This window comes from Taudactylus pleione, unplaced genomic scaffold, assembly GCF_031769625.1.
Source record: "Taudactylus pleione unplaced genomic scaffold, aTauple2 ptg000322l, whole genome shotgun sequence".
NCBI lineage: Eukaryota > Metazoa > Chordata > Amphibia > Anura > Myobatrachidae > Taudactylus > Taudactylus pleione.
Genome location: NW_028284723.1, coordinates 3,971,997 through 3,984,451, shown reverse-complemented (window position 1 = coordinate 3,984,451; position 12,455 = coordinate 3,971,997). Strand labels below are relative to the sequence as shown.

General features: G+C 41.6%; 1 protein-coding gene across 2 annotated transcripts in view; it reads right to left on the bottom strand.

Annotated features, from left to right (window-relative positions):
• TMPRSS5 (transmembrane serine protease 5) overlaps nucleotides 1-12,145 on the bottom strand; it is a 54,180-nt gene extending 42,035 nt beyond the window's left edge. For both annotated transcript variants that reach the window (XM_088443015.1, XM_088443017.1), the window contains exons 1-2: nucleotides 12,064-12,145; nucleotides 2,989-3,087 (exon numbers count right to left, since the gene is read on the bottom strand). In XM_088443015.1, coding sequence (XP_088299141.1) covers nucleotides 2,989-3,087; nucleotides 12,064-12,082 — 118 coding nt within the window. In that variant the 5' untranslated portion in view covers nucleotides 12,083-12,145. The remainder of the gene's footprint in view (nucleotides 1-2,988; nucleotides 3,088-12,063) is intronic.
• Nucleotides 12,146-12,455: the final 310 nt, after the last annotated feature.

Here is a 12,455-nt window from a genome sequence, read left to right as displayed (position 1 = left end):
AGGGTAATTATATACAAATCAGGTGAACGGTGTAGGAATTACAACGGTTTCTATATGTGCCTCCCACTTTTTAAGGGGCCAAAAGTAATGGGACTCTCAACTCAAAAGCTATTTCATGGACAGGTGTGGGCTATTCCCTCGTTATTTCATTATCAATTAAGCAGGTAAGAGGTCTGGAGTTGATTCTAGGTGTGACATTTGCATTTGGAATCAGTTGCTGTCGACTCTCAATATGAGATCCAAAGAGCTGTCACTATCAGTGAAGCAAGCCATCATTAGGCTGAAAAATCAAAACAAACCCATCAGAGAGATAGCAAAAACATTAGGTGTGGCCAAATCAACTGTTTGGAACATTCTTAAAAAGAAAGAACGCACCAGAGAGCTCAGCAACACCAAAAGACCAGGAAGACCACGGAAAACAACTGTGGTGGATGACATAAGAATTATTTCCCTGGTGAAGAAAAACCCCTTCACAACAGTTGGCCAAATCAAGAACACTCTCCAGGAGGTAGGTATATATGTGTCAAAGTCAACAATCAAGAGAAGACTTCACAAGAGTGAATATAGAGGGTTCACCACAAGATGTAAACTGTTGGTGAGCCACAAAAACAGGAATTAGAGTTTGCCAAACAACATCTAAAAAAGCCATTACAGTTCTGGAACAACATCCTATGGACAGATGAGACAAAGATCAACTTGTACCAGAGTGATGGGAAGAGAAGAGTATGGAGAAGGAGAGGAACTGCTCATGATCCAAAACATACCACCTCATCAGTGAAGCATGGTGGTGGTAGTGTCATGGCGTGGGCATGTATGGCTGCCAATGGAACTGGTTCCCTTGTATTTATTGATCATGTGACTGCTGACAAAAGCAGCAGAATGAATTCTGAAGTATTTCAGGCAATATTATATGCTCATATTCAGTCAAATGCTTCAGAACTCATTGACGGCGCTTCACAGTGCAGATGAACAATGAACCGAAGCATACTGCAAAAGCAACCAAAGAGTATTTTAAGGCTAAAAAATGGAATGTTATGCAATGGCCAAGTCAATCCCCTGACCTGAATCTGATTGAGCATGCATTTCACTTGATGAAGACAAAACTGAAGGGAAAATGCCCCAAGAACAAGCAGGAACAGAAGATATTTGCAGTAGAGGCCTGGCAGAGCATCACCAGAGATGAAACCCAGCGTCTGGTGATGTCTATGCGTTCCAGACTTCAGGCTGTAATTGCCTGCAAAGGATTTGCAACAAAGTATTACAAAGTGAAAGTTAGATTTAGGATTGTTTAGTTTGTCCCATTACTTTTGGCCCCTTAAAAAGTGGGAGACACATATAGAAACCGTTGTAATTCCTACACCGTTCACCTGATTTGGAAAGTCTGCAGTTAAAGCACATCTTGTTTGTTTCATTTCAAAGCCATAGTGGTGGTGAATAGAGGCCAAAATATGAAAATTCTGTCAATGTCCCAATATTTATGCACCTGACTGTAGGTTGTCCTTGCAGAATTTTATTTACAATTATAATTGTACAACTATGCTATCCATTTGCATTCTCATAAACATGACATGTTCCATCAAACTCAGAAGTGTTTATTTAATAACAAGGTCCCCTCTGCTTAAGGGACATAATTATTACAGTGCCCCATCTCACCCCCATTAGTTATGTATCTGCAGTGGCATCAAGCTTGTATAAGCTTGATTCTGCCACATAGGGAAAATCAACTATCCCCACAAGCCCTAATACTGCTGATTCCGCAGGTAATTAGTAGCTGCTACATTTTCCACTGCTGGAATTTAATCCAGCAGTGTTAGTGCACATGTGTGAACTGAGTTTATGCATGTGTACTGCCGGAGGGAGCACAGGGCTGGATCATCCTTCACAACATGGATCTCCTTCCCATAGGAAGAAGTGGGGCTCTGGGAACTAACGCTATCTTAAGATGGCTTAAGTTCCCGCAATCAAATTCTGAAAGCTTTCAGTTAACAGTTTGATGAATGAACGTCCCCATACTATGGGGAAGGGAAAACCAGTGCTCCAGCCAATCAGCTTCCAACTGTCATTTTTCTAACAGATGACAGTAGGGGGCTCATTGGCTGGAGCACCATTTATCATAAAAAGTGAAATTTATCACTAGTTTTGAGTGATAAACTCGTTGATAAATAAGGCCTTGGGGGAGAGATGTACCAAGCCTTGGAGAGAGATAAGGTGGATGGAGATAAAGTACCTACCAATCAGCTCCTGTCATTTTTCAAACACAGCCTGAGATGTGACAGTTAGGAGCTGATGGGTTGGTACTTTAGCTCCACCCACTTTCTCTCCAAGGCTTAGTACACAGATCCCTCATCAGTTTGAAAAATTACAGTTAAGAGCTGATTGGTTGGTACTTTATCTGTCTCCAAGGACTTAGTACATCTCTCCTAGGATTGAAAGGGAAGCAGGAGATACAGTAAAAATCATTTTCTCACCTACTTTAAGGAATGATAAATGGGCCGCTAAAAGTGCTGTAGTCTCCTATGCCTGTGGGGGTGCTATCACACTGATCGCGCCCCCTCGGCTTTGCACCGGGCTGAGGGGCTCACATCGCCCTCCTCCCAAGCATGGGAAGGCATGGCCATGCCTCCTGTGATTAGGTCACACCCCACCCCCAGGTCCAGCATGGCTCTAAGTGCCCCTAGCTAGCAGTTAGTTAGTGGAAGAGGTGGCAGGGAGTGGAGCCAGTGGGTGAAAAACATACGCTCATACAACTCTAATAATTCTAGTATATTTTTGTTATGTTTAACTGTTATTGAGGAGATTTAACAGGTTTGACTGAGCTAGACGTATTAAGGAGAGGCATCGGGTGGCTTCCCCTGCAACTCTTTGAGTCATCTTAACTGAGGCAGAGCTTTCATAATGTAAGACATGCAGTAGTAATATGTACTAAACCATCAAAGAGCATCAACTTATTTGCCCCATGCACAATATTATATTATATTACAATGATACCTAATATGTAAACTCCAACAGCTGTCCCTGTGAGAACTCCAGCCGCAAAGAGCAGAATGAGGATCTTCTGGCCACAGCATTGGTGGTCTTTGATTTTTTCTAGAGATGAAATGAAAACTGGTTAATACAGTGTATATATAAACAGCCCTTCTTGGGGTGTCAGGTCCCGTGCAGGTCGCCTTGCGCCAAGTGTCTTTTTACTGTATACAAGTGTTGCATTTCAAATGAATCAGTGCAGTCTTGTGAAGCAACCATGATGCCACAAAAGATGCGAAAAAGACTCTCAGCACGGGCCAAGTCACACGTGGCAAACAAACACGTAAAAAGTACAAAAAATAAACAGATTTTTTTCTATTTTGTACATTGGCCCTCATTCAGAGCCGTTCGCTATTTGCGGTCGTTCGTTCTAAAACAAGGGGTGGCTATTCAAATGAACCGTTCTCTCATTGCGGTCTGTTCACGCCTCTAAGTCTGAATGAGCGAGCAAAACTTACGGTTGTAATTTTGAAAAATACGCCCCCTGCCGCTCGCATAATACGTTATGTCCGCTATTTATTAGATTGATCGAGTACATCGTACAGCGTATGAACTGCTCGCTATTCTTGTGGTTGGTTTTTTCAACCGCTATTTTGCGAGCAGTTCTGAGTAAAAAAAAACTAGTGACGTGGTCAATGACGCTGCTGTATTAATTATGCACTCCCTTAAAACGCCCGTTTTGACCTTTAAGCACGCCTGTGTTCTAATTCCACTCCCCCGTTTTCAAGCACCTTCCCCTGTTACCACCCACATACGCCTCCTCCTGTCACTCATATTAGCAGGCATTCGCTATATAGCGAACAAACGATTTTCGGCCGCACTGACTGGTTCGCGCATGCGTATTAAAATCCGTACGCATGCGCAGATGTGCGAACATCGGTCAGAACGAACGAGCAGCCGCTTACGAGCGGCTCTGAATCAGGGCCATTGTCTTGATAAAAGAGGTCACAATCTGAAACAGCCTAGAAAAAATGTGTCAGCGCCTTTCTTTTGTTGGGAGGTGTGCCATCCATGTTCGTTCTCTGTCTCTGTCTCTGTCTCTGTCTCTGTCTCTCTCTCTCTCTCTCTCTCTCTCTGACTTCAACTATTCTCATCCTTGTATTTGTAGTGGCACAGTAAGTAGTAAGTTGCACAGTAAGTAGTACAGCAAATATTATTTAAGTCAGAATAATCTTGAAACAATGTAGATCAGTACATGAAAACGAAGCAATTTTTTTTCTTTTCCCGTATCTTTAAAGTCCACCTTTTTCCTATTTACAAAAGAGGTAACTATTGAATCAGCTGAACCAATACTCACTCATTAGACACCAGGGACATCACTGAGGTGAAATAACCAGTGATGTCACTTGGAGCTAATACCTCTATGATGTTAGTGGTTCCTAGTAAAAAGATATATTGTGATCTAATGAACAATGCTTCAGCCTACAAAATGGCTGCTTCCAGTGGCTATAAGGGCAACATGTATACTTTGAAGGTCAAAACAGATCAGTTTACATAGAAGATGAATTAGAAGCTTCTCCCATTTTCTTTGCTAAAGTCTGTCCCAATACATTATTAATATATTTATGGCCATATTAGCAGCAATCTTATATATAAAATTCATTGGTCTGTTTGTTTGTTTGTTTGTTTGTTTGTTTGTCTGGTTTTGCATATGGACACTCTTGCACTGATTGAGATGAAATCAAAGTGAGGTGGTCCAGTTGGGTCCTGGCCATGTTTTAGGGGGGGTAGGGTCCCGGTCAGACGTCCTGTTGGTGTACACTGGGCAGAAACTTGACCAGGGGAGACTGTTCTGGGCCTTACACTGGATGGATTTGGATGAAAACTTTGCAGAGGGGTGGTAATTGGTATGATATGCCTAATGGAGCGGTTGGAGTCCCAGTCAGACATCACGGCAGAGAGCGCCAGGCAGAACTTTGACCCAGGGAGCCTGTTCTTGGCCTTTCACTTGATGGATTTGGGCAGCATCAGATCATAAAACTGAGTGGTGTATCTATAATGGGTGCAGTGTGTGTGGGGCACACGGGCCCCCAGGTAAAGGGGGGCCCCGCACCGCACACGCTGCACTCATATTATTTTAAACTTACCTGTCCGTGGTCCCGCGGCGGCTGTCAGCGTTGCTTAAAATACCGGAAAAATAGCCGCCACGGCCATTTTTCTGGTGTTGTGCTCATGCGCAGTAGACTCCGGGCACAGTCTAGTGCCAGGAGTCTACTAATGCTTCGATGGCTGGTCAGCCACGTCAGTCGGCTGCCGGCCACCGGGGGGAGAGGGGGAGCCCCGCACTGGGAGTGCACACGGGCCCCCTCCTCTCTTAAGACGCCGCTGATAAAACTTAATATCTTGAAGATTTAAACCTGGGCAATCATTGTATTATACAATAGACCAAGGCTTCATAACTCTAGTCCTTAAGTACCACCAACAGATTATGTTTATAGATGTCGTAATCATGCACAGGTTAGTTAATGTATTTTGCTGGGTCAGTAATTATTCCATCTGCTTTCACAGACAGAAATCCTCAAAACATGACCTGTTGGGAAAACTTCACATTGAGACCTCTGCAGTAGACAATTTTTTCAATCTCTTACTTGTGTAGACATCACGTTTATTAAATAATAGGCAATCATGCAACACATCAATTATAACAGAGACAGATTACTGTCGACTGATCTTCGTGTCATCCCTCAATCAGCTATCAGTTTCACACTTTTACCAGTCAGTTTTGAAAAACATTTTTTTTTTCATTTTAAGGATAATGTAAATCATTCAAAGTAATAATTATTCGCATTAAAATTCCTGACGGTCCTCAGCAGAAACACTTATTAGTGTAATGATTTCTAAGTGAAATAAGACAATGTAGCTGGACTATACTGTTAAGACTTAGGGGGTCTATTCATTATCGAGGGCCATGGGGAATACTTATCTCAAGAGCAATTGAACTTTGCTCTGGTGCGGGGACAGCTGCTCCGAAAAGCAGCTTTCCCCACGATTAGTAGCACTGTGTAATGGGCCATTTAATAATAATAATAATAATAATAATAATAATAATAATAATAATAGTAATAAGACCCCTTAGTGGTGACTTTTTCACTGGAGCAAGAAATGTGCATCTTGCAATATTGGTACCCATTCAATGCACCATTGACACAGGAACTTGCTGACCAAAGAGCTACACCTGTATACATGCACACACAATGAATATTCATTATCGTACAGGTTTTGTGGTGCTGCCCCTCATGCTTCATGCTCTTTCTAAATAAGACCTATCATAAGCAAGAAAATCTACTTGATGAAAATGTTTATGACACAACAGGTGGGTATGTAGTCGTTATGTCCAGAATCAGGATTTTAACAGTCAAAAGGTTGACAACATAATGTCGACTTTCATAATGTTGACATCTTCAAAGTGTTTTAATAGTCAACATGTTGACATATGAAATGTCGACAAGGAGAAAATGTTGACAATATAAATTTTTGGGTTAGGGCTAGGCTAAATATTGGATGTCATCACTATGTACCTGCCATCATTTTAAATGTTGAAATTTTCAACATAACATCTGTCACGACCCCGTTTTCGCGGCATGGAGGTTTGTGGTCCTTACTGGTGAGGGCGCTGTGGCGCAGTCCTTCTATCGGGGGAGCTGGTGTGTGGAGATTGGCATTGCATGTGCGCAGAGGTCTGCCAGCGTTGGGCCATCCTGACAGGGGTAAGACTGGAGGCTTCTCCACGTCACGGCTGTCTGGGCACCACCATGTTGTCTGTGGCCATGTGACATAGCAGCCCAATCATCTGTGGGTCATCTGCTCTCTCTGGCCTATCATGTTTTGTTGCTGGGTACTTAAGGGTGTTTGGAGCGCCCTGTAGTTGCCAGTGCAACGTGTTTCACAGTATCAGCTGTGAAAGAGAGTTCCGGCACTCCTGAACCTAAGACCTGTGCTCCGGTGCTTGTCCTAGCTCCTTGTCTGTCTTCGGCTCCCTGCAGCCTGCACCGCTCTGCCTTGCCTTGCACTCTGCTGGAGATTGTCCTGCACCTTCCACCAGACCCACTCCTGCCTGAAACCGGTCTCCGTAGTTAACCCATTCCTGTACAGCCATCGTCACAGCATTACCGGATTCTCCTTTCAGCCATCATCACAGCATTTCCGGATATCGCTCTTAGCCATTACTCTGCATACCCAGATATTCATTTCACCTTTACAGTCTATCTGGATTCACCTTATTCTCTCTGTCACCGTGCTGGACATTTGTTTATTCCCACTCACTACTGTTTCCTCCTGCTACATTTATTAGTTTGTAATTACTGGACTTTAGTTTATCTTATTGTTCATGACTACCAACATTCACATTAAACAACCTACTTTGCAGTTTAAACCTGTTCCGGTGTTTACTCCTATTTCCACCCCGGTCCACAACAAGCACAGACTCTAACAACATAATTTTGTCGGTGTCAATGTTTGTAAACAGTGTGACAGGCTGCTGCTTCTATAGAGAGATTACCAAAGACCATCACTATATTAGTAGCTGAAGATTTGCATCTTGCATCTTTTATCCTATGTATATTTGATATTACATTGCTGGAACTAAGTTTATCACTAACAGCTAATAGACTGTGGATGTACTAAACCACTACTAACGTCTGGCCATTGGCAGAAATGGATATATAACTGCTTGAGCTGTGCATAGTATGCAATTTAATTGGTTTGCTTAAGCTGCCCATCCATTGCACGATACGGGGACGACGGCATGATTACGACGCCGTCGTCTCCCGCGGGGTGAACTGCATACAATGAACGTTCAGACATTCAGTGTATGCAGATCGATCATCCCCGAACATGGCAACCTGACGGCGGTCGTCAGTTGACAGTCATGTTCGGGCGATGATTGATGTTAAAAACAACCAGTGGGCGCTTGCATCGCTGGTCGTTTTTAACCTTTTACTGCCCGATTTGCGTTCGATTACCAAGCGATGGAGCGATAACGACCGTTGTTATCGCTCCATCGCTAGGTTTAATCGCCTAGTGGATGGGCAGCATTAGATAATTGATTTGCAACTAACAAATTGCAATCTGCTTTAGCAATAACATAGCATCCATTAATTTCATGAACGTTCTACCTATCTGCATGGCATTTCAGATAATATTTTATATTGTTTCTATGATAAATAAATAACCACTGTGGAAACTATATTATTATTTGATAGTGTGTATATGTTTATTTTAGATTAATTTTCAACACATTGGCCCTGTGTTTGTTTTGTAATGTTCATTTAATGTTGCTGAGACGAGTCTGATAGACAACGCTTCTTAATCCTACGTTTTCCTTCTTACAAGTCGTCTTACATTCCTATTGAATGTGCATTTACCGGCTACAATGCATACTGTAATCATAGCACAAACCACTCTGGCTTGTATGAGATTTTTTTCTTTTGTATCTTTTTTTTTATAGCAATGAATAATACCATAACAATGCTTTCACTTCCACATAAAAATCATTTGAAATGGCAATTAGAGAGTAATACTCCAAGAGCTAACTAATAAACCTCTTGTACCTTGCTCTATACTAACCTACTCTAAATTACCATCCACAGTAAGTGGCGCTCATTTTTCTATGATTTTTTTTAATATCCTTTCATACAAGGATTCCTTTGTAAACGGCCATTATTCATTTTCTATTTGATTCAGCATTCCTAAACTTAATGAGTATTGCAGGTTTGAGATTTTATCACTATTGCAGAATCAGAAATAAGACTCAGTACGATGATATTCTTGCATGTTAATGTATTGAGAAGCTAATGTAAAATCTTAAACATTATTTGCTACATGCCATTGAGCACTGTATCCTGATAGGATAGTAACTGGTTATCTTGTTCTGTGCGCTGTATAAGAGTCGCATTATGGTTTCTTGCAAGTGGAATTTAAAAAAATACAACATAGCTGTGTTATTATTATTATTATTAGAGATCAGAGGGCTTGATTCATTATGGGTCGCAATTGCAACAGCATACGCAGATAGGCCGATGGTGCGTACGCAGTGCGCCTGCGTGAATTAGCATTGTGATTGCACTGCAATCACCTTTGCAGATACAAAGCCATCGCAGATCGAGGGACGGGACATCAGTGTTTGGAGGTGGTGACAGGGGAGTGAACACCATTTCGTGGGCGTGCATAAATTAGCCACTGCGACATCATATGCTGCTTGCGTACTCACTGCGTACGACGACAGTTGCAATTTCTGATTAAGGTCAAAGCTGCTGTAATTCTATGTGAGAGTCCGATGTTACTCGAAGCTACTGATGTATACATAGGATTGTTGAGGTTATAGATGTGCGAAAGTGGTAGTGGGCATCTCTATGCCAGATGAGCAGTTGCAGACATTAGCATATTTTCGCAGCAGACCTGCATGCGTAATCGCAGCTGCGATCGCAATAGCGTTACCTAGTGAATCAGGCCCACAGTTTCAAATTACAATTTGTTGAGAACACTTTAGGCCTCGATACATTGCATATGGATTATCTTCAGAGACTTTCCTACTAAATATTCCTCTAAATGCCTCTTTGTTCAAAATTCATTTGTTTTTTTCATGTTTATGTTTTTTTATTTATTTATTATTATTATTTTAATGCTAATAAAAAGACTTTCCCCTCTTATAGAATAATTTCTTTCACTGCCCACCTCTGTGTCCTCTGTCACTGACCCCTGGCTGCATAAGTTCAATAGTTTTGATATCTGTGACACAGTCTAATTTTTCAAGGATCAAAGGCCTTTAAGGAAAGGTGCATGTTATTGGGCATGGCACGCGTAGAATAATGGGCATGGCATGCGTAGAGTAATGGGCATGGCACGAGTAGAGTAATGGGCATGGCACGAGTAGAGTAATGGGCATGGCACGAGTAGAGTATGGTTTTGAGGTGAGTGGCCTTGATTGTGATTTGACATTAATGTCAGCTATGTGCCTGCAGGAGGAAGGTAAAAGCGATTACATAACATGAATGCAAACCACTACTCTCTTCCTCCTCTATTGATTGCATGAGAGGGCATGTAGACAGAGGAGGTGCATATACTATGGTGAAAGTGAATGCTGAAATTGTTTGGCTTTAATAATTTTAGCAGTGGAATAATGGGGTAGATGCATTAAGCAGAAGGCTCCAGACGTTATTTGTGTGGACCCACTTCACCTCCGAATCATGGTGAAGCGGGTCCTGATTGTATGTATTAATCTATTTGGTTTCAAAGTGTGAGAGTGTTAAATCATCTGTCTGGTGATCTGCACCCTCCCACTTTTGGCTCTCCTGTTCTGCGTTTGAGTTAGCACTACACAGTCTGTCTCCCAGTGCCCTTGCGCTTTTGTGCTTGCACATGAGTGTTTATCCCGGTCACTGACAGATGCTCACCTCAATCTCTACTGCTCTCTCTGCACTGACAACTTTAAACAACAAGTAAATCTTTATTAGCCGTAAACAAAACAAAAAAAAACATTGGCAAACACATCGGCACACTGTCATGTAGATAGGAGCGCCAAAAATGACAGGAGCGCCCCCGTCATTTAAAAAATATCTCCACATTAGTACATGTGGGAGAAGTGGTATCAGTGCACATAATGTGCGCTGATACCACTAAACCCCAAAACGCCAAATTATACATCTATCTAATATCTGATAACGTCCTGCATTGACCATTGCCACTAGATTTCTGCTGCCTGAGGAAAAGTTCTAAGATTGCATCAAGGGATAAACCAGTACTGTAACTAGGGGTGTGCAATAGATGCCACTGCCCAGGGCACAATGCCGAGATGGCAGCACTGTCACTGCCCTGGTGGCACCTGTATTTGGCTTGCAAGGTGCATGGAGAGAGACGCCAGAGATGTCCTTAGGTTGCGCACGGCTTTTACTGCTTTTAGTTCCTGGTCCTGAACCTCTCTTGTCTGACCTTGTGACATCACATGTGCTGGGGTGTGGGGCACATGGGGCCAGCCCAGGGTGCAATAGTGCCTTGTTAAGGCACTGGTATAAACTCCCCTCACTACCTTTGATTTTCCTCTGTCATTTGCACTTAATTTGAGAACTGTGTCCAACATCTGTCACTGTCTCTATATTTTAGCAATACATGCTTTTCTTTTTATAGTCACAGTTTAAATCCTTAAGATTTATCTTATTCTTTCCTGGCTTGACAACTCTCTTTCTTTCTGTTTAACCTACTTCCCATCTTTCTACCTTATAGTGAATAATAACTCCAGCAAGTAAAATCACCACATTCTTTTCAAAAACTGTACACAATTTAGGTCCCTCTCATGTCCCCCCAACATTTACCATATCAACTATAAAGTAGAGATGTGCAGAATCGGTTCGTATTTTACCACCAAATTAGAATTTTTCCCACCAAAAATCAGGTCTCAGAAAGAGGCAAAACATCATCTTTCATGGACAAACATCATCTCTCATGGACTTAATGTTTGTTCATGAAAGATGATGTTTTGCCTCTTTAACCTCACCATTAAGTACTGCCCACTCACTTCTAGATGATCCCCTTAAATAGTTACAACTTTTTGTCCCTTTAACCTGCCACAAACCTTTTTTGCCCTAATTTATAATTATAACTAATGATGATAGTAAAGAGATTTCAAGGGTCACAATTTTTATTTCATCTTCTAAATCCAATGATATACAGTATACAGGTTGAGTCTCCCATATCCAAAATGCTTGGGACCAAGGGTATTTTGGATATTGGAATATTCCATATTTTGGAATATTTGCATACTTTAATGAAACATCCTGGGATCGGGACCCAAATATACACACAGAATGCATTTATGTTTTATATACACCTTATACACACAGTCTGCAGGTAATTGTATAAAATATTTTCAATAATTATATGGCTCAAATGAAGTTTGTATACATACATGAAATTAATTTAAATTAAATGTGTTTTACCCTTCATTGTAATTAGAGTTTTTCATGTCACTACTAAGCAGCACTGTCAAAATAAACTACACCTTTCTCAACAAACAATATTGTATTAATGACTGACTTAATTTCCTACCTGTTTCAAAGGAAGCCATTGTTTCAAACTGATTCTCTTTGATTTTGATTGTAGTCTTGTGAATATCAGCACTGCAGTGTGCCAAGGATTCATGACTCTGGTTGGAGAGACAGACTATGACTGATTCGCAAAATATGTGAAAACAAATGTAAAGAAGGATTGTCAAGTTGTCGACAATACAGTGTTCCATTATATGGACATTGTCATTAACCATTTGCATTTTTTAACTGTAAAATTCCCCACTAATACATCAATTGTGAATTTTTGTCCTCTGAGTTATATATGAGTACAGGTATTATACACTGAGGCCCTGATTCAGAGCCGAACGCTCTGACAGAGCGCTCGCTCTGAATCAGGGCCGCCCCTTCTCCTTTTTGGTGCGGCCTCCTGGC